At 48.1% G+C, this 22,511-nt stretch overlaps 12 protein-coding genes across 12 annotated transcripts; 10 read left to right on the top strand and 2 right to left on the bottom strand.

Moving 5' to 3' along the window:
- Positions 1-191: 191 nt before the first annotated feature.
- Positions 192-1,247, top strand: N7518_007979 (palmitoyl-(protein) hydrolase; the record flags this gene model as incomplete). Its single annotated transcript, XM_057188906.1, has 6 exons — positions 192-271; positions 330-341; positions 419-509; positions 567-620; positions 688-1,076; positions 1,142-1,247. 6 exons carry the CDS (start codon positions 192-194, stop codon positions 1,245-1,247), a joined length of 732 nt encoding a protein of 243 aa, XP_057040609.1.
- Positions 1,248-2,108: 861 nt separating this feature from the next.
- N7518_007978 (uncharacterized protein) lies at positions 2,109-2,629 on the bottom strand (the record flags this gene model as incomplete). Its single annotated transcript, XM_057188905.1, has 3 exons — positions 2,109-2,236; positions 2,346-2,530; positions 2,592-2,629. 3 exons carry the CDS (start codon positions 2,627-2,629, stop codon positions 2,109-2,111), a joined length of 351 nt encoding a protein of 116 aa, XP_057040608.1.
- Positions 2,630-3,946: 1,317 nt separating this feature from the next.
- On the top strand, positions 3,947-6,813 carry N7518_007977 (uncharacterized protein; the record flags this gene model as incomplete). The annotated part of the gene is made up of 3 exons (XM_057188904.1): positions 3,947-4,310; positions 4,360-6,627; positions 6,686-6,813. The coding sequence occupies 3 exons, from the start codon at positions 3,947-3,949 to the stop codon at positions 6,811-6,813; spliced, it is 2,760 nt and encodes a 919-aa protein (XP_057040607.1).
- Positions 6,814-7,471: 658 nt separating this feature from the next.
- Positions 7,472-8,723, top strand: N7518_007976 (DODA-type extradiol aromatic ring-opening family dioxygenase; the record flags this gene model as incomplete). Its single annotated transcript, XM_057188903.1, has 4 exons — positions 7,472-7,765; positions 7,824-7,996; positions 8,045-8,205; positions 8,260-8,723. The coding sequence occupies 4 exons, from the start codon at positions 7,472-7,474 to the stop codon at positions 8,721-8,723; spliced, it is 1,092 nt and encodes a 363-aa protein (XP_057040606.1).
- Positions 8,724-8,875: 152 nt separating this feature from the next.
- N7518_007975 (L51/S25/CI-B8 domain-containing protein) lies at positions 8,876-9,375 on the bottom strand (the record flags this gene model as incomplete). The annotated part of the gene is made up of 4 exons (XM_057188902.1): positions 8,876-8,934; positions 8,996-9,028; positions 9,114-9,220; positions 9,290-9,375. 4 exons carry the CDS (start codon positions 9,373-9,375, stop codon positions 8,876-8,878), a joined length of 285 nt encoding a protein of 94 aa, XP_057040605.1.
- Positions 9,376-9,838: 463 nt separating this feature from the next.
- Positions 9,839-10,662, top strand: N7518_007974 (mitochondrial pyruvate carrier family protein; the record flags this gene model as incomplete). The annotated part of the gene is made up of 4 exons (XM_057188901.1): positions 9,839-10,029; positions 10,104-10,119; positions 10,269-10,405; positions 10,467-10,662. 4 exons carry the CDS (start codon positions 9,839-9,841, stop codon positions 10,660-10,662), a joined length of 540 nt encoding a protein of 179 aa, XP_057040604.1.
- A 915-nt stretch (positions 10,663-11,577) lies between these two features.
- On the top strand, positions 11,578-13,047 carry N7518_007973 (putative extracellular exo-polygalacturonase; the record flags this gene model as incomplete). The annotated part of the gene is made up of 8 exons (XM_057188900.1): positions 11,578-11,605; positions 11,667-12,033; positions 12,089-12,147; positions 12,202-12,362; positions 12,412-12,600; positions 12,707-12,808; positions 12,858-12,932; positions 13,003-13,047. 8 exons carry the CDS (start codon positions 11,578-11,580, stop codon positions 13,045-13,047), a joined length of 1,026 nt encoding a protein of 341 aa, XP_057040603.1.
- Positions 13,048-13,699: 652 nt separating this feature from the next.
- On the top strand, positions 13,700-14,757 carry N7518_007972 (uncharacterized protein; the record flags this gene model as incomplete). The annotated part of the gene is made up of 4 exons (XM_057188899.1): positions 13,700-13,861; positions 13,914-13,934; positions 14,011-14,157; positions 14,251-14,757. 4 exons carry the CDS (start codon positions 13,700-13,702, stop codon positions 14,755-14,757), a joined length of 837 nt encoding a protein of 278 aa, XP_057040602.1.
- A 459-nt stretch (positions 14,758-15,216) lies between these two features.
- Positions 15,217-16,770, top strand: N7518_007971 (uncharacterized protein; the record flags this gene model as incomplete). The annotated part of the gene is made up of 2 exons (XM_057188898.1): positions 15,217-15,441; positions 15,505-16,770. The coding sequence occupies 2 exons, from the start codon at positions 15,217-15,219 to the stop codon at positions 16,768-16,770; spliced, it is 1,491 nt and encodes a 496-aa protein (XP_057040601.1).
- Positions 16,771-17,368: 598 nt separating this feature from the next.
- On the top strand, positions 17,369-18,158 carry N7518_007970 (uncharacterized protein; the record flags this gene model as incomplete). Its single annotated transcript, XM_057188897.1, has 2 exons — positions 17,369-17,889; positions 17,942-18,158. The coding sequence occupies 2 exons, from the start codon at positions 17,369-17,371 to the stop codon at positions 18,156-18,158; spliced, it is 738 nt and encodes a 245-aa protein (XP_057040600.1).
- Positions 18,159-18,632: 474 nt separating this feature from the next.
- On the top strand, positions 18,633-20,265 carry N7518_007969 (FAD-dependent oxidoreductase; the record flags this gene model as incomplete). Its single annotated transcript, XM_057188896.1, has 4 exons — positions 18,633-18,937; positions 18,998-19,269; positions 19,344-19,714; positions 19,783-20,265. The coding sequence occupies 4 exons, from the start codon at positions 18,633-18,635 to the stop codon at positions 20,263-20,265; spliced, it is 1,431 nt and encodes a 476-aa protein (XP_057040599.1).
- Positions 20,266-20,941: 676 nt separating this feature from the next.
- N7518_007968 (4-hydroxybenzoate octaprenyltransferase) lies at positions 20,942-21,892 on the top strand (the record flags this gene model as incomplete). Its single annotated transcript, XM_057188895.1, has 1 exon — positions 20,942-21,892. The coding sequence occupies one exon, from the start codon at positions 20,942-20,944 to the stop codon at positions 21,890-21,892; it is 951 nt and encodes a 316-aa protein (XP_057040598.1).
- Positions 21,893-22,511: the final 619 nt, after the last annotated feature.

The following is a 22,511-nucleotide window of genomic DNA, read 5'->3' as shown; positions in this document are numbered from 1 at the left end:
TTGCTTAGGTATCGACTTTTTAATGTTTAATAGTGCATCCATAGACTTATCGGGAGCGCTCTTCGGATGCTGTTATCAGGTGGGCGGTGAGAGGGCGATAACATCGGCGGCAGAATCATGGGGAATCTACAGTCTGACCTTTCCCAACCTTCTTCTTAACATCTCATAACATATAACTATCAACTTTCAATATGACTCGTGGCCCCTACATTGTTCCGGCGCTCAAGAAGCACACTGCCACTGTCATCATGGCCCACGGGCTGGGAGATAGGTAAGTGTATCGCTGGAAGATAAACGCTAGTATCAAGTCTAACAGTGTTCGAATCTAGTGGTGCCGGATGGTATGAAAATGCCCATCAATCGCCTAGCCTAAGCCAATGAGCGTCGCATCTGACCATGATTTTCTAATTTCTAATAGGATGTCCCTTGCCCAGACCTGGCGCCGCCGCGGCAAGTTCGACGAGGTGTCCTTCATCTTCCCCAATGCGCCCGACATCCCGATCACAGTTGTATGTGAACCTCATATTCATCATCAATTGAATATCCATTGACGAGGTTTTAATTAGAACTTCGGCAGGCCCATGCCTGGGTGGTACGACATCTCGAAACTTGGCGGTGATGTGAGCCCTCCATGCCCAAAATTCCCGAATAAACTCATAGCCCTGACCATTATCTCCTTCTATCTAGTTGGAGTTCGAAGAATTCCTTAAAAGCCAGGATGAACCAGGGATTATCCGCTCCCGCGACTACTTCAATAGCCTCATCGAGCAAGAGATGGAAAAGAATATCAAGGCTTCACGTATCATCCTGGGTGGGTTCTCCCAGGGAGGTGCGATGTCCGTATTCGCCGGTGTGACCAGCAAGGAAAAGCTCGGTGGTGTTTTCGGTCTATCATGCTACATGCTATTGAGCGACCGGATTAAGAACTACCTGCCCGAGGGGTGGCCCAACAAGAAGACGCCGTTCTTCCTTGCCCACGGTCTCGAGGACAACGTTGTTCCATTCGCATCTGGCAAGACTTCGGCAGCTAAACTTAAGGAACTTGGCCTAGAGAATGTTTCCTTCAACCAATACGAGTATGTTTTGGTCGCTGTTGTTCTGAGTTGTGATGGTCTGCTAACTTGATATTCCTACGTTGCAGAGATCTTGGTCACTCGGCGACCCCCGAAGAAATCGATGACCTAGAGAAGTTCATTGAGAAAGCGCTCGCCACTGAAGGAGAGGGTAGTGCTTCTGCTGGCTTATGACTTAGTCATGATCAGAACGAGAACACCGAAATTGGTCTTTGGGGATATACCTTAATCATGGGTTTTGTGGTACTGCTTGCTGCTGTCATCTGGTCTAGATATCAGTTGTCAAAGCAGAAACAATCTATACAGACGCAGCATTAACAAACCCAACCCAGATCCAGCTTTGAGATACATAATAGTGCAATTCAAATACCGGTCTTGTAAGTGTGAGTGGTAAAATCGGGCCTCGCCTGCTTAGCGTAGGGACCTCGGAATATATATATATCTCTATGTCCACATGATGTATTTCACCGACGCATTTACTGCTTATAGCTAGGGGATATTTACCGCCAGGTGGTATCAAATGTACATTAAAACTTGCGCTTGCTAATGCCTATGTAGTTTATGATAGCCGTGGTCTATCTACTACATGTGCGCAGTTATCCTAGAACCTGGCCGCCGGTCGACCATAGACCTAGAAGAAACCTCTAGATGGTGTGTGTATACATGCAGCGTGATTGCAGTAAAGGAGGTTTGCTTTTAGATTATAATATTGAAAAAAACTCTTCAGAAGTCGGTAGTTGTACATTGATATAAGCCTCAGATATCGAGGCTGTAGATGCAAGATGAGGGAAGAGTCACAAACGTATCGTACAGCCAATAAAATCATGACATACGCCCAGGGATATCCAAGATTGCAGATAGTGCAGAAACTTCGGGCATTCGAAGCCTCGAGATTGGAAAGAACAATTGTGGGAGGGGAAATCAAAACACTGGCAGGAGAGGTGGAGGTTCGGAGATGTAGATAGATCAAATTCTCTGTGCAGACACAGCATGATCACAGATCAATAGTCGAGGCGCAATGGTCTAGTCGGGGGATTATTTTTCACCCAGCATTTCCTTGCGCATCTCCTCCCGTTGTGTCCGCGTTTGTTCCTTCTCATGTGCGCGTTGTGCGTCCAGAGCTGCTTGCTTTTTATCTAATTCTTCCTGGGCGGCGTACCAGACTAGAAGAATTGATTATAACCATTAGCCACGGATGCACTCCCAGGGCCGAGAGAGCCCGATACCGCAGGTATAATCATCTCCGGAGTAAATTGCGAGTACAAGACATACTAGACTTATCGGACTTGGACCACTCCTTCAGCTTAGTGACGTAGTCATCGAATTCCTGCGCCCGGCGGTCTCCCTGTTCGGCGCTGCGCTTCTGCAGATCCGGGTTGTATTGCTTTCTAAGCTCTTCGTCGGAGGGTCGGAGATATTCGACAAGAGCGGGGCCACCGACGACCATGAGGAGGCCACTACGGTGAGAACCGAATGTGAGCACAAGTTTTTGTGACGATGCAGGCGAGTATCACTTACCCAGCTATGGTCTTCGCCCATAATCCGGCGCGAGACATTGTGGTAAATCCGAAGCGTGGATGCTGATTACCGATTTGAGGCTTCGGTATGACGATGTGTTTCTCGGATGACTCGGGGAGATATAACTCGAGATGCTAAGACCGATGGATCATTAACATCATCGGGGTTCTCATTTGCTGTTAGAGGCGGCGTGGCGCAGCCGATGTGGCGCAGTAATACGCTTTGCCCGATCGAGCGTGCCACTTGTATCACTTTTTGTCGCTTTTTCCGTCATTCTTGAGGAAGTAGTCCGAGACAGGATGTGGAGTCTGTCATACATATGTATACTTACAAAGTCCATACTTCCGAGGTAGCGACATGTTATACGGAGTACAAGCTTGGGCAGTCCTCAGGGGTGCTGTGCTGCCCGATTGGTCTAGGGTGTTTAGCTTAGTCATCATGGTTTGCGGGACCCCTGAGCAGCTGTAATCCTTAAATATGGCTAATATCACGGAGTACAAGTACAGTTACCAGGGAAGTACAACTGGATGCCAACAAGTCCCGTCGGCTTTGAAATTGAGATTGTGATGGGCTTGCAGGACGACAAAGTGGGTAGGATACCGGGCCCCAGCTTCACCCCTGATCGTCAGGCACGGAGTGGACTGAATTACATGTACTCCGTAACTTTCGGGCTTTACCTTCACATACAATGATGTACTGTATAACAGCTGTATATTGCATCGAAGCATCAAAGACAGTGAGAATAATAATAGGAATATGGGTCTATGACGATACTGCAGTTTTCTATTTCCCACTTGCGTTAGTCCTCTAAACGGCCGCAAAGGAGATTGGATACTATAAAAAGGGAAAGTATAATAAAGCATGAAGAGCATGAAAAGCATGAAAAGCATGAAAAGCATGGAAAATACGAAAAACAAAACAAAAAGTGTCTGGCAGTTGTGGGTCAAGCGATTTGTTTAATTTAAAGGGTCACCTGCGACCGCCCCTAAATCATTCTGCCCCCGCTTGCTTTACTCTTTACTTGAACTTCGAACTCACTTTGGAGTGTGGCTCCTGACCACCCTCAGGTGCTTGATCAGCTTGCGGCAGGCGCGTTGGTCATTCGACACTGTTGTTTGGCATTGCGCGAGGTACCTAGGTAAGGATCAGTGTGGAGTCCCAAGGGTTGCCTTCTCAGGATATCCATGGATCGTGAAATGAGTAAGCTAACTCCAAAGTGCAGCCCTGGAGCCCTGGAGTTTACCGAACTGTCCCCTCCTTGCATGCGACTGCCCACAAGATTTGCACGACCGTGAACGACCCTCGAAGACTACTCGAATCACCACAGTTGTATAGTACGCTTGTCGGCCTGCGCCATGTCATACCCCCAACAACATCAAGCGCAGAGGCCGCCTTTGCGACAATATAGCAATCCCCCTCCGCGTTCTGTGACATCGCCAGGAGGATATTCGCAAGATGGCTCCCACGGAGGATACAGCGACGGTGGCATGAGTAGCCATAGCTACCAGCAGACTGACCCGGGCTACGACGATGCGGCATACAGCTACCAGTCCACCTCCGGTTCGCAATCATATGCTTCTACGAGTTCTCAGCCACGCTCGATGCGACCGCCGGGACCACCAGGTCCGGGAAATGGACGACCGCCAGGCCCTGGATACGATGATCGGCGGGGCTATCCTCCTGGCGGAAGACCACCCCCGCAATCGCGGTCAAGAACACGTACGTAAATTCAGACAGGGACCTCAAAGCCCTACTAACCGACTATAAGCTGGCGCACGCCCACCCCCAGGCGGTACCTTCGATAATCCTTTTCCCTCCTTTCCAAGTCGAGACCCAAGAGATCCGAGGCCGCCCACAGACCCACGAGATCCTAGAGCCCCTAGAGACCCAAGGGATCGGCGCGGTCCGCCACGAGGGCTAGAGAATGATATGGCTGCAATGGACATTAATGGCAGGGGTCCACCTAGATCGCACACTGTGAATTCCGATGGAAGACGGCCAGATATGCGACAGCCACCTCCGCGCGGAGGTCCGCGCGGACCTCCACCAGGGCGGGGCCGAGGTGGCTATCCAATGGGTCCAGTGCGAGCTGCTAGTTCAGGCAGACCAGGTCGACCTGATAGAGACTATCCAGACTCCATGGGCCCGTCTATGCATCCGCCACCAAGAAGCGCAACGATGCCGCTCGTTCCAGGCGCACCACTCTACTCAGGCGCACCACTCTACCCAGGCCAGTCGACCTACCAAGAAACAGATTACCCAGCGAGCTCCATGAAGGAACCTCTTATGCGTCCTGATACTGCTGGGAGCATGCGACCCCCACGGTCTCGTGCCCCCAACGATATAGACCCAGGACTGATGATCCCCGCCACTACATTGATGATCCCCCCGGAGCCCGCCAATCGTGTTTCATATGCGCCCAAGGACTTTCTGGACAGCTATTATGAGTCTGGTGCTGGTGCTGCCGATGAACCCGATATGCCTAATTTCGATGCCATGCCCGACCCTCGTCATGCCCCGATTGATGAGATGGGCTTGGACATAACACCCGTCAAGAGACCGGTCCATGGACCGTCTTCTTCGCTCGAAGAGTACTCATATACCCCCAACGGGTTGGAGGCTATGAACTCCCAATCTCAACCAAATTTTCGACAAGCAGACGGTGCCGGTGCCAATCAGTTTGAAAATGCGGGATTTCAGTTTGGTATTCCTGGAGAAGCTTCCCATGCTCCCGCTTTCGACCACCCAGGCTCTGCTGGGTATTTGTCGAACGGTTACGAAGATTACGCCGGTTACTCACATGGTTCTTCCCCTGTCCGATCCAACCAGCCAGGCTATTCCCACGACCAGGCTGAGATGTCAGATCCTCATCAGAATCCCGATACTCTTACTCACCACCCAGCCCCATTCCGCCCCGGTCACGATCAAGGGTCCAAACCTGCGCCGGTTCGGCAGTACATCACTCCTGAATCTATCCCAGCCCTCGCTGCTCCACAGCCAATGATGCCTAGTGGAACGGTTCAGGCGCCTGTCACGATTGAAGAGATACAGCGGCTACAACAACAGGCGCGAGCCAATCCATCTGATCAGAAGACTCAACTTCTGCTCGTCAAAAAGCTAGTCGAGGCTTCGACGGTTCTGGTAGAGGACAACAGCAGACTGGATCCGAAAACCAAAGCCAAGGCCAAGGAGAAGTACGTGATGGATGCACATAAGATCCTCAAAAAGCTTGTTACAGCCGGGTATTCTGAGGCCCAGTTTTTCCTGGCTGACTGCCACGGTGAGGGTCTAATGGGGCTGGAAGTCGACCCCAAAGAAGCTTTCTCACTATATCACTCTGCTGCGAAGCAAGGCCACGCACAGTCTGCATATCGCGTGGCTGTATGCTGCGAGATCGGACAGGAAGAAGGTGGTGGCACCAAACGTGATCCATTCAAGGCCGTTCAATGGTACAAGCGCGCCGCTGCGCTTGGTGATACACCAGCCATGTACAAAATGGGAATGATTAATCTAAAGGGACTGCTGGGTCAAGCTCGGAACCCCCGGGAGGGTGTATCGTGGCTTAAGCGGGCCGCTGACCGTGCGGACGAGGAAAACCCGCACGCTCTCCACGAGCTTGCCCTCATGTATCAGAACGCTGGCGGGAATGATATGATCGTCCGCGACGAGCAGTATGCCTCCCAGCTATTCCATCAAGCTGCCGAGCTGGGCTACAAGTTCTCTCAATTCAAGCTTGGTACTGCTTATGAGTACGGTCTGATGGGATGCCCTATTGACAACCGCACGAGTATCATCTGGTACACTCGTGCCGCGGCCCAGGGTGAACATCAGAGCGAACTCGCCCTTAGTGGTTGGTATCTTACCGGATCGGAGGGTATTCTATCGCAAAATGATACCGAGGCTTATCTGTGGGCCCGAAAGGCCGCCACCGCAGGTCTTGCCAAGGCAGAATATGCTATGGGATATTTCACCGAGGTCGGAATCGGCGCTGCTGCTAATCTAGATGACGCAAAGAGATGGTACTGGCGCGCAGCTGGTGAGTTGACCTCCATTTGACTGTTTTTCGCTCTAGCCTCAGCTAACTTTTTTTTCAGCCCAAGGATACCCCAAGGCCCGTGAGCGTCTTGAAGACCTTAAGAAGGGCGGAAGCCGAATGCAAAAGACTCGCCTCTCACGCTCAGCCGTTAACAAGCAGAGTGATGGGGACTGCGTTCTCATGTAATTGGATATTTTCGTCCTTCATGATTTGCCACGCTTGAAATATGGCTTCCATGTATGCATCTCTCTTCATGATGACCGGCGCTTGATGTATTCTACCCCGGTCCAGAACGCTTCTCTTCTACCCCATGGACTGCTGGATTACTTTATTTTCTTACTTGCTCATATCCTTTTTTTTCCAATGCCCTTCCTTGTCTCGAATTGCTCTTCTTTTCTTTACCTTCTTTGCTCCCCCCTTTTATCCTTATTTTTTTTTTACGAATGGGATGTGTATGACTGGAATGGACACGGTGAAGCCAATATCAACTGGTTGTAGCATTTGTATACATTAATAGATTGTTGAACGACTTTTCTTTTTAACGTACGATGTATACATATACGAAGAAATCCCGATTTCCCTCGAGATACCCGTAAACCCGAGCCAATGCTGCAGAGCGGATATATGGGTTGTCAGCGGGTGAATTCCGCACTGACTGAATTAATTTCCAATGCTCGGCCTTATGATCGGGCTCTCTGCGCTTCCAAAAGCATCTAATTAATCAGCTCTAGTTCCTTGGAAAAAGTTGTCTTTCTTTTTGTCTGAACATTTCAATATAAATAGGAGCTGTTTGGTGATTTCTACAAGGTAGTATATTGCCAGCTCCATCCGAAACAAGCCATATATGTCTTCCGAAAGCCGACATAACGACTCGGAAACACGAACACCCCATTCATTCAGCGGACACAAAATCGCTCTTGTCACTCTTTTGACCGTTCTCACGGCCGTACTTATTGCCCTATTCTGGGAAGACACCGCCAATCTGTTCGGCTTCCGACGCCTCCTTGGATCTTGCGCGCGCTCAGCGGCAGTACCTCTATCAGCTTCAACTTCCGTTGCAGCAGCTGCGACAGTGAAGGGGAAATCAGACGTACAATCCAGCATGAAAACACCTATTTACTTCCTCAGCCATGGCGGGGTGAGTTATCTATATCCTGGTTCTTATCATGGACTAAAAGCTGATTTGATACCCACAGCCAAATGTCATGTACGAGACCGATCACCCGGCTTACCGTAAGCTCGGGGAGATTGGGCGCGAGATAACAACCAAGGTGAAGCCGAAGGCTGTCGTGGTATTCTCGGCGCATTGGCAGGCCGGTCGAAATACGATCCAGGTGAATACCGCCGAGAAGACTGATTTAATCTATGAGTATGTTTGATATCGAAATCATGGAAATCCCGAACTAACTGGATTTAGCTTCTATGGCTTCCCAGGTCATTACTATAAAGAGAAGTACCCAAATGTGGGTAGCAAGGAATTAGCAAATGAGGTCCTGAGATTGTTGAAAGAAGCCGATATCCCGGCCGAGGGCGTTGAGCGCGGACTCGACCACGGCGTCTGGGCTAGCTTCAAGTGCGGTATGTGACAATTTGCATCAAAACGGAAACCAGACGCTGACGAGGACACTGCAGCCTTCGAGCCAGAAACAAACCCACTGAACGTTCCCATCGTGCAAGTCTCGCTCTTCAACACAGAAGACCCAGACCAGCACTACCGACTCGGACAGGCAGTCGCGAGTCTTCGCGAGCAGAATATCCTGATCATCGTGTCTGGGATGGCTGTGCATAACCTGCGCGATATGCGGTTTGCCTTTGGCAGTTCGACCCCGATGCCGTATGCGGTTAGCTTCGACGAGGCGCTTAAGGATGCCGTGACGACTGCACCTGCTGAACGGCAGAAGGCCATGGCTGAGTTGTTAAGCAGACCAGACGCACGCCAGGCTCATCCTTCCTTTGAGCATTTACTGCCTATTCATATTGGGGCTGGTGCTGCGGCCGAGGACCTGGGGAAGAGGATCTGGACGTTCCCCGAGGGGAGTATGAGCTGGGCGCAGTATCGGTTTGGTGAGGTTGGCAATGTTAGTAGCGCGTTGTAAGAGATATCATCGAATCATCACCGGAAGTAATTAAATTGGATTTGTTTTGTTTTGGATATGAGCTTCGATTTCATTTATAGGTACAGAAGATGGGCGTAGGACGGTGGGAACGCGGGGGGCATAAAATAGATCTGCAGAGAAACAAAAACAAGTTATAGCTCCTGCTTCACCAATTGTGTAATGCGCTCTTCGATCTGCGCGTCCGACAGGCCTAGAATCATCAATTAGCATTGCAACCTGATGCAAAATTATGGTTGGCGGGGGATATTCACCGGACAACCCTTCTTGCTTCTCCTTGCCGAAAGCTATTGAGAGGGCCGATCATGTTAGCTTGATTCGCTTATCCAAAGAGCCCACACAATGGGCTTATAGGTGTGTGTTCTGTCATACCATATCGGGCATAGACTCGCGGCTGGGTGCCTGCGGCCTCGCGGATCATGATGGGAGTCTGGGGGTTGTGCTTCTTCATAGTCGGGTAGGCGCGGTTCAAGAAAGACCTATAGGCACAAAAGAAGGTCGATCAGTGGGCTGGAACTCCAGTCGGCCATGGATAGGGGTGTACGCACCTTGTGGCCGCGCTCGCTTCGGAGGTCTGGCAGAAGAGGAAGCGGAGCTCCTTCAGGCCTTGAGTGAAAACGTACTTGCCAGTCATAGTGGCAGGATGGTCAAGCAGACGTAAGTATTAGGAAAACAGATGTCTCAGATGAGCCACGGGGGAATGGGCGTGGGAGCAGTGGGATTGATTTGCTGGACAGTCTGCGATGCAGTTCATTATTCACGACGGCGTTGATTCGTTGCGCAGCCATAATCCCGCTAGTCCCGATATCAACTAGCGCACTATGCTTACTCAGCTTCAACATCTACCGAGGCCTCATATCTAGCGACAGCACAGGAGTGATGATAAGTAGGGGATAATTAATCGGAGTAGATGATAGGGATTACTTGAGAGTACTCCTTTTATCTTCTATAGACTATATTTTTATCTACCTGCGGGTGTGGTGCTTTAGTGCGCTATCTACCGCTCCCAACAGAAACACCGCCGCCGCCTTCACCGACGACCTTCCCGAGGTCCATCCCTCTTCTTTCTCACCAGAACCATCATCTCAGCTATCAACATGTCTTCTCGCGTGGGTTTCCGCTTTGTAAACAACGCTCGATTCGCGTTCCGCAATGCATCTGCGCCATTCCGTCGGCCAGGTGCTCAGGGCTTCCGCTGGCAGAGCTCCGAAGCCGGTGCTGCTGAGCATCAGAACGCCTTCCAGCGTCTATGGAACAGCCCTGTTGGTATGAAGACTGTCCACTTCTGGTAAGAATTCGAATCATGCTGCATTGCTTGTCTCTTTTGCTACTACGAATTGATGCTAACTTCCTGTTTCACAGGGCCCCGGTTATGAAGGTATGATAACTCGATTTCCTGGTCTGACACACCATCTATACCCCGAGCTGCCCTTCCGGATACAACGTCTCTATCAGACTTCACCGTATATTGCGAGGATTCTCTCCGCGCCTGCTGAGTACGATGCCTAACATATTCTTCTCTAACAGTGGTGCCTGGTCATCGCGGGTATCTCCGACTTCGCTCGTCCCGCCGAAAAGCTCTCTCTCACCCAGAACGCTGCTCTGATGGGCACTGGTGCCATCTGGACTCGCTGGTGTATGATCATCAAGCCCCGTAACGTCCTGTATGTGGAACCCGATAGCAGACCCGCCGGCCATCAATGCTAACACGACATAACTTTATAGGCTCGCCGCTGTGAACTTCTTCCTTGGATGCGTGGGTGCCGTCCAAGTGACTCGTATTTTCTTGTGGCAGCGCAGCCAGTCTCACTCATCCCTCGAAGCCGCCAAGGTGATTGAGCATGAAGCTGTTGACTCCGTCAAGGCTACCGCCGAGGCGGCTGAGGGTGCCGTGAAGAAGGCTATTAAGAAGTCGACTTAGATAGGAAAAGAATTCTGTGAGGACGGCGGGGGGACTTGGAAGAGTGTTCCTGAATACATCTCAACCGGTATCTATAGCCACATTTTACCTGCGCCGAGGTGATCCTCAAGGGAATCTTGAGGTTAAGCGAGCTTGCTTGCCTGGGACGACCGCTGTCTCGTGTCCTCGAGAATTCAGTCCTCTAATTAAACAGCGTTGTACATATAAACCATGTTTCAAAATGTTTGGTTACTGTTCCTTTTGCGAGACATGGTCAAGAATTCCGAAGAAATTTACTAGCATTCGTCTTGTAATCCCAACTATCTTCTGTTTGGTAGTTACTATTCAGAAAATCATGGTGCTGACGGTATCTCGCTCCATTGCTTCGAAATATATTGGATCTAGGGACTTTACCCGGTTTCTCCGCACATTGCGGAGTAGCTTGTTTCCCCGGAATAAATTGAAGGGGATGTGGTTACCCCATCGCATGACCGCAAAGGGGGATGCTTAGCTTTGACCCAGTTGAGCTAGATTGGGGTAATAGAGGAAATAAATTGTCAATGCGGAGAATATATAAGCTGTTCTGGAGGTGCTCGAGCCGAGAGGATTGTCAATCTAACTCAAAGAATCCCCTAGATCCTCTTGACACCGACGATGAAGATTTCAAGTACTTTCAACCAGGCCTTGGGATTTTGTTTGTTAATTAGTGCCGCAGTTCAGGCCAAGGGATACTCTCGAAGCGAGGCGTGCCACCCGCACCATCCATTCAAGCCCCTTCCGGGCAGCCAGGCCAGAACTCGCACCTGTCATGTAGTCAATCATGGCCATGGACGCGACGATTCAGCCAATGTTCTTACCGCATTGAAGAAATGCAACAATGGGGGATAGGTTGTCTTTGATGCTGACAAGACATACACGATTGGAAAGGCACTTGACATGACTTTCTTGAAGCATGTGGATCTCGGTATGTAATACGCGTTGGTGTCCAATATGAGACGCGTGATTACTTACGCAAGCTGTCATAGAAATCCAAGGCCATATCCAATTTAGCAATGACACGGATTATTGGCAAGCCAACGCATTCAAGCAAGTCTACCAAAACGCCACAACGTTCTTCCAGCTCGGTGGTGAGGATGTCAATGTTTACGGTGAGGGTACTCTGGATGGTAACGGCCAGGTCTGGTATGACTTATATGCAGAGGATGCCCTCATCTTGCGGCCGATTCTGTTAGGTATAATTGGGCTAAATGGAGGTACCATTGGACCTCTCAACCTTCGTTATTCGCCTCAGTGGTATCACTTTGTGGCAAACTCATCCAACGTCCTTTTTGACGGAATTGATATCACTGGGTTCAGCAGCAGTGCGAATGTGGCTAAGAACACCGACGGATGGTAAGTCATCTGATCAAAAGAGGAACTAGCTTCATTTAACTAATACCTTACATAGGGACCTCTATCGGTCAACGGATATTGTTATCCAGAACTCCGTGATTAACAACGGAGATGGTTAGTTTCTTTTGGAAAATTGAAGCCGGTCTTCTTTTACTAACAGTATCCAAGATTGCGTCTCATTCAAGCCCAATGTTACCGACATTCTGGTCCAAAACCTTCATTGCAACGGCTCCCACGGTATCTCTGTTGGCTCTCTAGGCCAATACCCGGGCGAGATTGATATTGTGCAGAATGTGCTCGTCTACAATATCTCCATGTTCAACGCATCGGTAGGTTTAGTACTGGAGTGACAGAATTGCGTCTCTAACAACCATGAAGGATGGTGCGCGTATCAAAGTCTGGCCTGGGACTCCCTCTGCGCTCTCTACCGATCTCCAGGGCGGCGGCGGATCGGGCCTGGTGAAGAACATTACCTACGACAGCATGACCATTGACAATGTCGACTATGCCATCGAAGTGACCCAATGCTACGGCCAGAAGAATTTGACACTCTGCAACGAGTTCCCCGTAAGTGTCCATCAATCTCCTTTTGTCCCTCTTTTCTTCATTCCGAATTGATATCGTCGCTATGGTTTGTTTCTGGTCGCCGAAGGCTAACACATACATCACACAGAGCAAGCTTGTTATTGAAGATGTTTTCTTCAAGAATTTTAATGGTGTCACCTCTGGGAAATATGACCCTTATGTGGGCACGATTGTCTGCTCAAGTCCCGATGTAAGTGCCTGAGCACCACCGGCTATAACTCTCCATCTGACTTGTACAGGTTTGCTCAAATATCAACGCCAGTGGCATTGACGTTGTTAGCCCCGATGGGAATGATCAGTATACTTGCACAAACGTGGGTTCATGTTGAATATTGGTGCAACACTGAAAACAGATTTACTGACTTATTTCCTCTGCCTTTTTAGGTCGATGACAATTTGCTGGATTTGAATTGTGCTTCCTCTAGCTAGTGATGAGAATTGTTGGTACATACTGCATGATAGAATGGATCTTGTGAGTGTTTCCGGGGTTTAAATCCACTCACATTCTGTACAAAGTACAGAGTAGCTACTTCGTAGAAAAGTTTCACCTCTTCCCCGAGCCGGATTTGATGCCGGTTTACAATAGCCGAGCCTGCCTACTCCATACCCGCTCCATACATAGGCAGAGATAGATGGTACTGTTTCCCAATCATACCCTCACATTGGAATTTGCTATCAATACAGAACTACAGCGAGCCACATAGTCTATAGACCCCACTATTATTACATCCCGTGTGCGCCTGGCCGTGCATATGTATGCACACAATCTACTCTAGTTTCCACTCGATTACGTCGATATTCTTTTTAAATATCTCCCTTGCTTCTTTTTTTTCTTTCCTATTTCCTTTCTTTTTCTAAGTGGGCCTTTCTACACCGCATTGCTGGAACTGAACTCTGTATTATTCGGGATTCCTGCGCTGAGCCACTGCAGACATGTATTTAACCTCCTAATGACACTCCCAAACAATATTTTCATACCTCACTAAGAACTTCTTTGCAAATCCGAGTGACAACAGAAGAAACTTCTTATGTTTGAAATCCAATACCTTTCCTCTCGGCCTTCCTTATATCAAGATCTATCATGCACCCGGATTCCCAACTCGAGACCGCCGTCAAAAACGGCTTTGACCCAAAGAGCCTCTACAGTACAGAGTTGACGAAGGTCAATGAGCCAGCGAGAACGATTCTCGAGCAATACAGCAAGATTCCGGCGGAGAAGATTTTGCAACATGTGAAAGATTTGGTTTGTGGCTCAACCCCACACGTAAACGATAACATTTATTGACACTCAGTAGAAAGATCGTGCCTTTGAAGTTGTGAGAGCTCCTCTAAGTCCATCTTTTCTGAGGCCAAAGGGTTGTTGGCTGACATGAAATTTTGCCTACTTGTTAGTTCCCTTATGCCTGTATTGGACAAGCCTCATTCCTTGAGCTGAGCATCGCATCGTCCCCATGTTATCCTGAGATGCTTGACCGTGTCAAGAAGGGAGACAGACTACTTGACCTGGGATGTGCATTTGGACAGGAACTGCGACAATTGGTAAGTTGTGTCGAGCAAATGAATAACATCCGACGATTGCATCTTTCCCACCATAACCAGAGCCGGCTAATCAGAATAATTCCGGAAATTCAGATCTATGACGGCGCCCCGTCGCAAAATCTGTATGGAACGGACCTTCGTCCTGAGTTCCTTGAGCTTGGCCTTGACTTGTTCCTGGATCGCTCATTTATCAAGTCCCATTTCATCGATGCCGATGTCCTCGATGATAAATCTGCTCTCGTTACTCAGCTGACAGGCGAGCTCAACATTGTCTATATCTCCCTTTTCCTTCATGTCTTTGACTTTGAAACACAAATCAAGGTAGCCAAGAGGGTACTTGATTTGCTTGCCCCGAAGGCCGGTTCACTCATCGTGTGTCGGGTTGTGGCCTGTCGGGACCAAGCGATAGCGAACGCCACCAACGCGCGCCTGCCATATTATTACCATGACTTGGCTAGTTGGAACCGGCTGTGGGAGCGTGTGCAGGAAGAAACGGGGCTAAAGCTAAAGGTCGACAACTGGGAACAGGATGATGCTTTGGCAAAGAAGCATCCTCTAGAGGGCATCTATATGCTGGGTTCATCGATTCGCCGGGAGTAGGGCCTGAATGACTGCTCGTCTGTAGTACATTACAATGAAACATTTGCAAGTGGCTGTATTGTATACTATACGTCGTAATTTCAATTGACGATCACGGCAGGGATGGCGAACTGAACGCTGGCAACGAGACAATCTGATTCTGATTTAAGCAGGACTAACTAAAGATAAGTATGTAACTATACATCATATTTGTTAATTGTCATTTTATTTGAACAATAGGTATACGCCGCCTTCACTAGTTACCTATATATGCATGCATACGTACAGATAGATGTATTTATGTATCGAAATTCCACTATTTTTAATACCAAGTACGTACGATACAATTAAAAAAGACGAGTTTATATGTATTATCCCTGTAACGGTATGATAAGGAGAGTGACAACATAAAGCCTGAACTTCGAAGGTTCTTCTTCTCTCTACTGATACGTTATATTTTTACCCAAGAGTGATGCAATCATGGGATTCTTTTCTAGCACACAACCACCTCAACCTGCCACCGTGCCGAGCGATGAGATCATCCCTCTCCATTTCTGGAATACTGCTTTATGTATGCGCGGCACGGTTTTGGATATTTCGCTGAAATTTGATGATGTGTTGGATATATCAAAGCTGCGCAGTGCACTCGAGGAACTGCTCGAGATGAAAGATTGGAGACAGCTGGGTGCTCGATTGCGTATGAACGTGGGTGGTTTGAGACCGACCTCCGATTTACACGCTTAATGCTGACCCGGAACGACCTGATAGCCAAATGGAAGACTTGAATATCATATTCCAACGCGTTTCGACGCCTCGAGGCCGGCTTTCGCCATGACCAATGCTCAGCACGAGACAAGCATTGCCGACCACCCCCTTGGCGCCAGAATACCACATGCAACCAGCACGCCTGCCATCTTTCCATCACCTGATGTGTTAAGCCCTCTGTTACGCAGCGAAGACGCACCCAAAAAGATTGATGACTGGATCTGTTCAGACCGGCCCCAACTATCTATACATATCATCACCTTCAGTGACGCCACACTAATTACTGTCACATGGCTACACACACTGACGGATGTTATGGGAATGGCATTAATTTTGAATGCGTGGACTGCTCTACTTCGAGGGAACAGAGAGGCGGTTCCCAAACTACAAGGTTTCCGACTAGACCCGCTCACAGAACTCGGCCAGCGCACCCCAGCGGAAAAATACATGCATTTCAACCGTGTGTTTGGCCGCAAAGAGTTCTGGTGGTTTATCGGGTTGAATGTTCTTGACAGACTGTGGTACCGCCAGGAGGAGCGGCGTACCATTTGTATTCCCGCCGCCAGTTTGCGGAACCTCTGCCAGCAATCATCCAGTGAGATCTGCGCTTCACGCGGGAAAGGGGAGCCAGTGCCCTTTGTGAGTGAAAGCGATGTGCTGTTGGGATGGTGGGTGCGGAGTCTTTACAGCGCGCTGGGGCTCAGGACGGACCAAACTATCCTAGTGAACAATGCGCTAAACCTGCGGACATCTTTGCATGAATCCTTTACGTCCAACAATAGTGCATACATGGGAAATGCACTGTGCATGTCGCCGACCTTTCTACGGGGCCATCAGGTTGCCGACGAGCCGTTAGGCCAAATTGCTCTCCGGATTCGAGAATCCGTCACGGAACAGCGAACCCCAGAGCAGGTCGAGGCGATGACAGCACTTCAAATGCAGACGATGGAACAGACAGGCTATCTGGCCTTGGTCGGTGATCCTCGGATGATGCTGCTATCTTGCTCCAACTGGCACAAGGCCCGTCTCTTTGACATAGACTTCTCGTCGGCCGTGTTACAAAGCTCGGGTCAGTCAAGCCTGCAGAACCCTCAACATACAGGAAAGCCATGCTATGTGAATGGAGTCCAGCACTCGGCAAATTCATTTCGCAACGTTCTTTCGGTTATAGGAAAGGATGCTGGCGGGAATTGGTGGTTAACCGGTGTTCTACGAACCGATGCATGGGTGCATATCGAAAAACAATTGCACAAATTGGGGTCGAGTTAGGTTGTATTCAAAGTATCACAATTAGTGAGCTATATTTATGTGATGTTTTTTTATATCGGTGTACGGTGACTTGAATTTAATCTCTTGAATTTGTATTTCCAAGGTTACGATACTTGCCTTTCCTGTAAGAGTAATGTATTGGTTAAGCACATTATCCCGATATAAAATACAGAGCGTGAGATACTATAAATACACATACAACTAAAATACTCGAAACCGAAACGAAATTGTTTTAGCGTGAGATCCCGTCTCGGGCCGCACGGGACGAACTAGACCCACTATAATCAAATACGGCTGTACGGTATGTTATGTGTATGTGCATACCTGAAATGTGATACAGCTATTTACATAGCAGGTGCAGTGAAGATCCATTGATATGTAAAATACATCTATAGTACGTTTAAACTCCGTATCAACTCTAATTACAAGACGACTTAGTAGACTTGTAGATCGGATCAGTCCTTGCATTAGCATGCGTTGGCATCGGATATCACCGAAAGTAGAACCATATCCTGCACTTGAAGACACACTCGTTCTCATTTTCAAAATTCTGTTGACAAAACTGCTCATCTGAGATCCTCTACACAAAGCATCAACAATGGAGGAATCGAGCCTGCTCTCAGCAATATTGGATCATAGAGATGCCTTGGCATCTGTCGCAGAATTTCTCCGAATTCTGGCTGGAATTTGCTGGACTTTGAACTACTTCAGCATGCTGCGCACGTCGCGAAAAGACAAGATTCCTAGCACAGGTATATTCCCTCTCTGCAATGACATTGGGTGGGAATTCATATATGCTTTTATCTACCCAACCGCGAGCGCTCATTGGGAAGGAGGAGTCCGAGTCTGGTTTTTGGTTCATTGCATCGTCATCATCTTCATCATCAAATATGCGCACAATGAGTGGGACCACTTCCCCCTCATTCAACGGAACCTTTACTTCCTATATGGAGTAGTGACTATTGGCTTCGCCATCGGCCAATATTCGTTTGCGCGAGAGGTTGGGCCTGACTTGGGATTTTTCTACGGGGGTGTGCTGTGTCAAACACTGGCGAGCCTGGGGCCAATTGCTCAGATTCTTTCTCGGAATAGTACCCGCGGTGCTTCCCTGTTGACCTGGTAAGTTCAAAGCTAGGTCGGCCGTTTGCATTCGTCACTAACATGACAAAAGGCTATTGAGAGCGATTGCTACTTTTGGTGGATTCATTAAGTTGACTATCTATTACCTCACTGGAAATGCTGCAGGACCTTGGTTTGAAAGCCCAATGTGCAAGTTCTATATCGGGTTGACCTTGGTTCTTGATTTCACCTATCCGATCTGTTACTATGTCATTCAGCGTCAGGAGTTGGCCAATGCTCAGAATGAGAAAAAGGAGAAGAGCAAATAGGAAAAGCCAGCATGGAGCATGATAGCTGGATGACAAGTTGTTCTGTGAGGGATACGGTATGATGCTAGGTGGTTCGGCAAGGATGAAAGTTGGGTTGCGTTCAAAAGTCTTTACATCTCCGGTCTATTGTATTTAGCATGAAATCACATATTTACGAAGCTGAAGAAGTGTCACAATGCATCAATAAAATCCTATAAAAAACAAGTATCTGCAAGGAGCGAGGATTACGCGCATTTGCACATTTTATAGGTAAAATAGGGACGAACCCAAAAAGGAAAAAGGAAATAGGAAAACCGCACATAACAAGGCATATCGATCATCCAGGGGGAAAGCCAGCAATAAATTGCATTGTACCTATCAAGTGAAGCGGTACACGTCCCTGTTTCGTAACTTCATTTATCTCCGACATTCTTCACCGCCAACAACATCATTATATGTAGCACTAGAAAGATTTGCCTTTTTCTAAATGCAGACATGGAGGAAGGCATGGAAGCTCCCAAGTTCAAAGTCATCATTGTTGGGGGGTCTATCGCTGGGTTGACGTTAGCCCATTCTTTGTCCCAAGCCAATATCGACCACGTCGTTCTCGAAAAGAGAGCTAGAATTGCTCCCCAGGAAGGTGCCTTTATTGGAGTCTGGCCTAATGGAGCACATATACTCGATCAACTTGGTCTCTACCACAGTCTGGAACAACTCACTGCACCACTAAGTCGCATGCATCTTTCCTTCCCCGACGGGTACTCATTTAGCAGTCTCCTGCCAAAGACAATTCATAAAATGTTTCTTCCCAATGTCTCTCAAACCCAGATATCGAACAAATTCTGACTACTCAAACGTAGATTTAAGTACCCCATCGTCTCACTCGACCGGCAAAAGGTTCTTGAAATATTATTTCAGAACTATCCAAACAAGGAAAAAATCATTACCAACCAGAGAGTATCCGAAGTGCGGTTATTGGGCGACAGTGCCAGTGTGGTGACAGAGGATGGAAGTGTATTTCAAGGAGACCTGATTGTCGGCGCGGATGGTGTCCACAGCCGTATACGCTCTGAAATGTGGCGACTGGCAGATGAACTACACCCTGGAATGATCACACCCCAAGAAAGGCAAAGTAGGCAGCATCGTCCTCTTCATGAATTGATTATTTTGGAGACTTCAACTGACTCCTGAATTTCTTCCTGTTAGCTCTTACGGTTGAATACGCATGTGTGTTCGGAATATCGCGAGCAATAGCCGGACTCCGAAGCGGAGAGCATATAAACCATTACGGCGACAAATTCTGTGTGATTACCTTCCACGGAAAGGATGGTCGTGTGTTTTGGTTCATTATCCAAAAATTGGACCGCGTTTACACCTATCCCAACGCTCCTCGGTATTCTCCTAATGATGCAGCGGAGCTGTGTGGCAAGATTCAAAACGTGATCATATGGCGGGATATCACCGTAGGGGACCTCTGGAAGACCAAGCTGGTATCGTCAATGACGGCACTTGAGGAGGGGCTTTTTGAAACGTGGAGCTTGAATCGAATAGTCATCCTTGGGGATAGCGTACACAAGGTGAGATCCGCCAGCTATCCTGGATGAACTGGATTTCCAATGATCTAACAACATTTCCTCTTCGCCAGATGACACCGAATATCGGACAAGGCGCAAATACAGCTATTGAAGATGTTGCCGTCCTTGCATCTCTGATAAATCGGGCAGTTCACGCAGATGCCTTGCACAAGCCATCAGAAAATCGCATCGAGCTAATGCTCCAAAAATACAAGACTCTACGATATGAACGCGCGAAAAGCACATACGAACGCTCGAGATTTGGCGCTCGATTCCATACTCGAGACAACTGGCTTAAGGCCCTGGTGGGCCGATATGTGTTCCAATACGTTGGTGGCCTCATAGAGAACCGGACATCCAAGACTCTGGCTGGGGGGGACGTTATTGATTTTCTTCCGCGGCCGGACAGGCTTGAGACTGGTTGTGTGACATATCTTCCCAAAGGCCAAGAAAGGCCTCAGCGGCAGTGGACGCTACTCTGGGTTTTCTCTCTGGCTCTGTTCTTGTTTTTCCCTTGGCTTAGATCGTATCTGCCTTCGACCATCTTCTGGTGAACACTTCTCAGCAGAACACATTTTTGCATATCTTTGTGAAGGAACTTGTGTATTTGTGGTTTCATATGTGACAGTGTCAGTACAAAGATAATTCAAGTATCGCGTGTCGATCATCAACCCGATGAGATTATTCGCCTTCGAATTATTCTAAAAATACTAGTGGGTCTGACTAGTATCATTATCATAAATTGATCGACGAAGGCAAAGGCGCAAGGCAGGCTAGCTGAACACCACATAAATACACAAGGGGGTGTGCATACACATCTAGTCTAATAAATAATCGAGCTAATGCAGTAGATCCATGCATCTTTGAACCAGCCAACAAAAGCTCGCTCAAATGGAATGAGAATTAGCTGGCCATGCTATCAGTGGAGCCAAAGAGGGCCCAAGGAATGATCTCGATGGCGAAAGGGATGCTCTTGTTGTTAGACTTTTACAGATGTATCCTTGAATACTTTCCACTTCGATTTGACTTATCTGATACCAGAAGTGACCATTTACCGATATAATTCATAAACTTCTTTCTCTACTCTCCCCTTTATCATTTAATATTTGGCTGTCGATACGCCTTCACTACATATCTACACCATTGTTGCCTCTGCATTTCGCCCATTTTGCACAGTGGTTCGGTATTCACTGAAGCCCACACCCTCGAATTCCATTTTCATATGCCACGATGACACGAGGGAATGAAAAAGAAGAAGCCCCACCACAGGCCAAAATCCTTGACTCGTTTCCCACTGGAATAGCACCCTATGCCGAGTTGATGCGTGTTCATCGACTGTTGGGCTTTTACCTGAATACATCCCCTTATCTTGTGGGTGTTGCCTTTTGCGCATCTATCTCACCCACAAAGATACCAGTCGCTGTTCTCTTGCACCGCACCATGCTTCTATCCATCTGGTCTATTTTCCTTCGAAGTGCTGGGTGTGTTTGGGATGATCTTATCGATATGGACTTGGATAGCCAAATATCTCGAACCAGAACCCGACCACTGCCACGAGGTGCAGTATCCCCGAAGAACGCTTTCCTTCTCACTGTGACTCTCTTCGCCTGTGGAGGCAGTGTTTTGATATTTCTTCCATGGCCCTGCGCCGTGGATTGCCTTATAATCACATTCTTTGCATTATTGTACCCCTTCGGCAAGCGATTCACCGACTATCCTCAGATCACCTTGGTGAACATCGGATGGGCCATTCCGATGGCAATGCACAGCCTCGGGTTAGATCCTCTATCCCAGATGAAACCAACTGTGTGCATGTTCCTGTTTATTGGATTGGTCATCATCATGATTGATGTAATTTATTCGCGCCAGGATACGGAGGAGGACTTGAAGGTCGGCGTGAAGAGCATGGCGGTCCGGTTCAGGGAGTCCATTGAACTCCTGTCATATTCTCTCCTTTATGCATCTACCGGATTCCTCGCGATGGCAGGATTCTTCGCTGGACTTGGTCTGTCATTTTTCGTGGTGTCTGTCGGCGGTCATTTCTGCGGATTCTGGGTTCTCCTTAAAGCGACTCGGGTAGGGAACTCGTATGGAGTTGAATCCTACGCCAAGTCCGCTTTCTTCCTTGCTACTTTGTTTTGGTTGTTTGGATTTGTGATTGAATATTGCCTGCGTAACTAGATGACTTTGATGGTTCCCTACCTGCGAAGGTAACGGGGAGACGACAGTTCATCCAACCTGTGTGCCATTTTTGACCTAACCGGTGGCCCACCCCAAGTCACGTGACTGATAGCCTATCTTATCTCCACCGGTTGGGTCAACTTCTGTAATTTGGTTTTAAACCTCACCAATACCTCACCAATACCTCACCAATACCAACTTTCCACCAGTCATTTCTCGTCAATACCTCTCATTAACCACCCAGTGGAATCAGGAAGGGATAACACCTTAATGAGACGTTAATAGTATATTATTCTATGCATCCATAGAACATGTAGTATATCTGTCTAATAACACCTTAATAAGATCTTAATGTAATTAAGCCTCCGGTATTTATGATGCGTATTCTCAAGACCATTAAGTAATCACTGATAAGCAAGTTCAACCAACCGGTGGAGATCTCACGTGATTTAGGTGGGCCACCGGTTAGGTGAACAATGGCACACAGGTTGGATCAAGAACTCGAGACTTATGACCTGACCAGCGCTATACACTTTCGCAGTCTTCATATATATCGAGAAGTAAATTTTCAATTGAATTCCTTAAGATTCCAAGCTCAACGTTTGGTTCATTTAGCTTT

This window comes from Penicillium psychrosexuale (assembly GCF_028828465.1).
Source record: "Penicillium psychrosexuale strain IBT 29551 chromosome Unknown utg000004l, whole genome shotgun sequence".
Classification (NCBI taxonomy): domain Eukaryota; kingdom Fungi; phylum Ascomycota; class Eurotiomycetes; order Eurotiales; family Aspergillaceae; genus Penicillium; species Penicillium psychrosexuale.
Note: the sequence above shows the minus strand (reverse complement) of the source record. Positions and strands in the feature narration are given on the sequence as shown.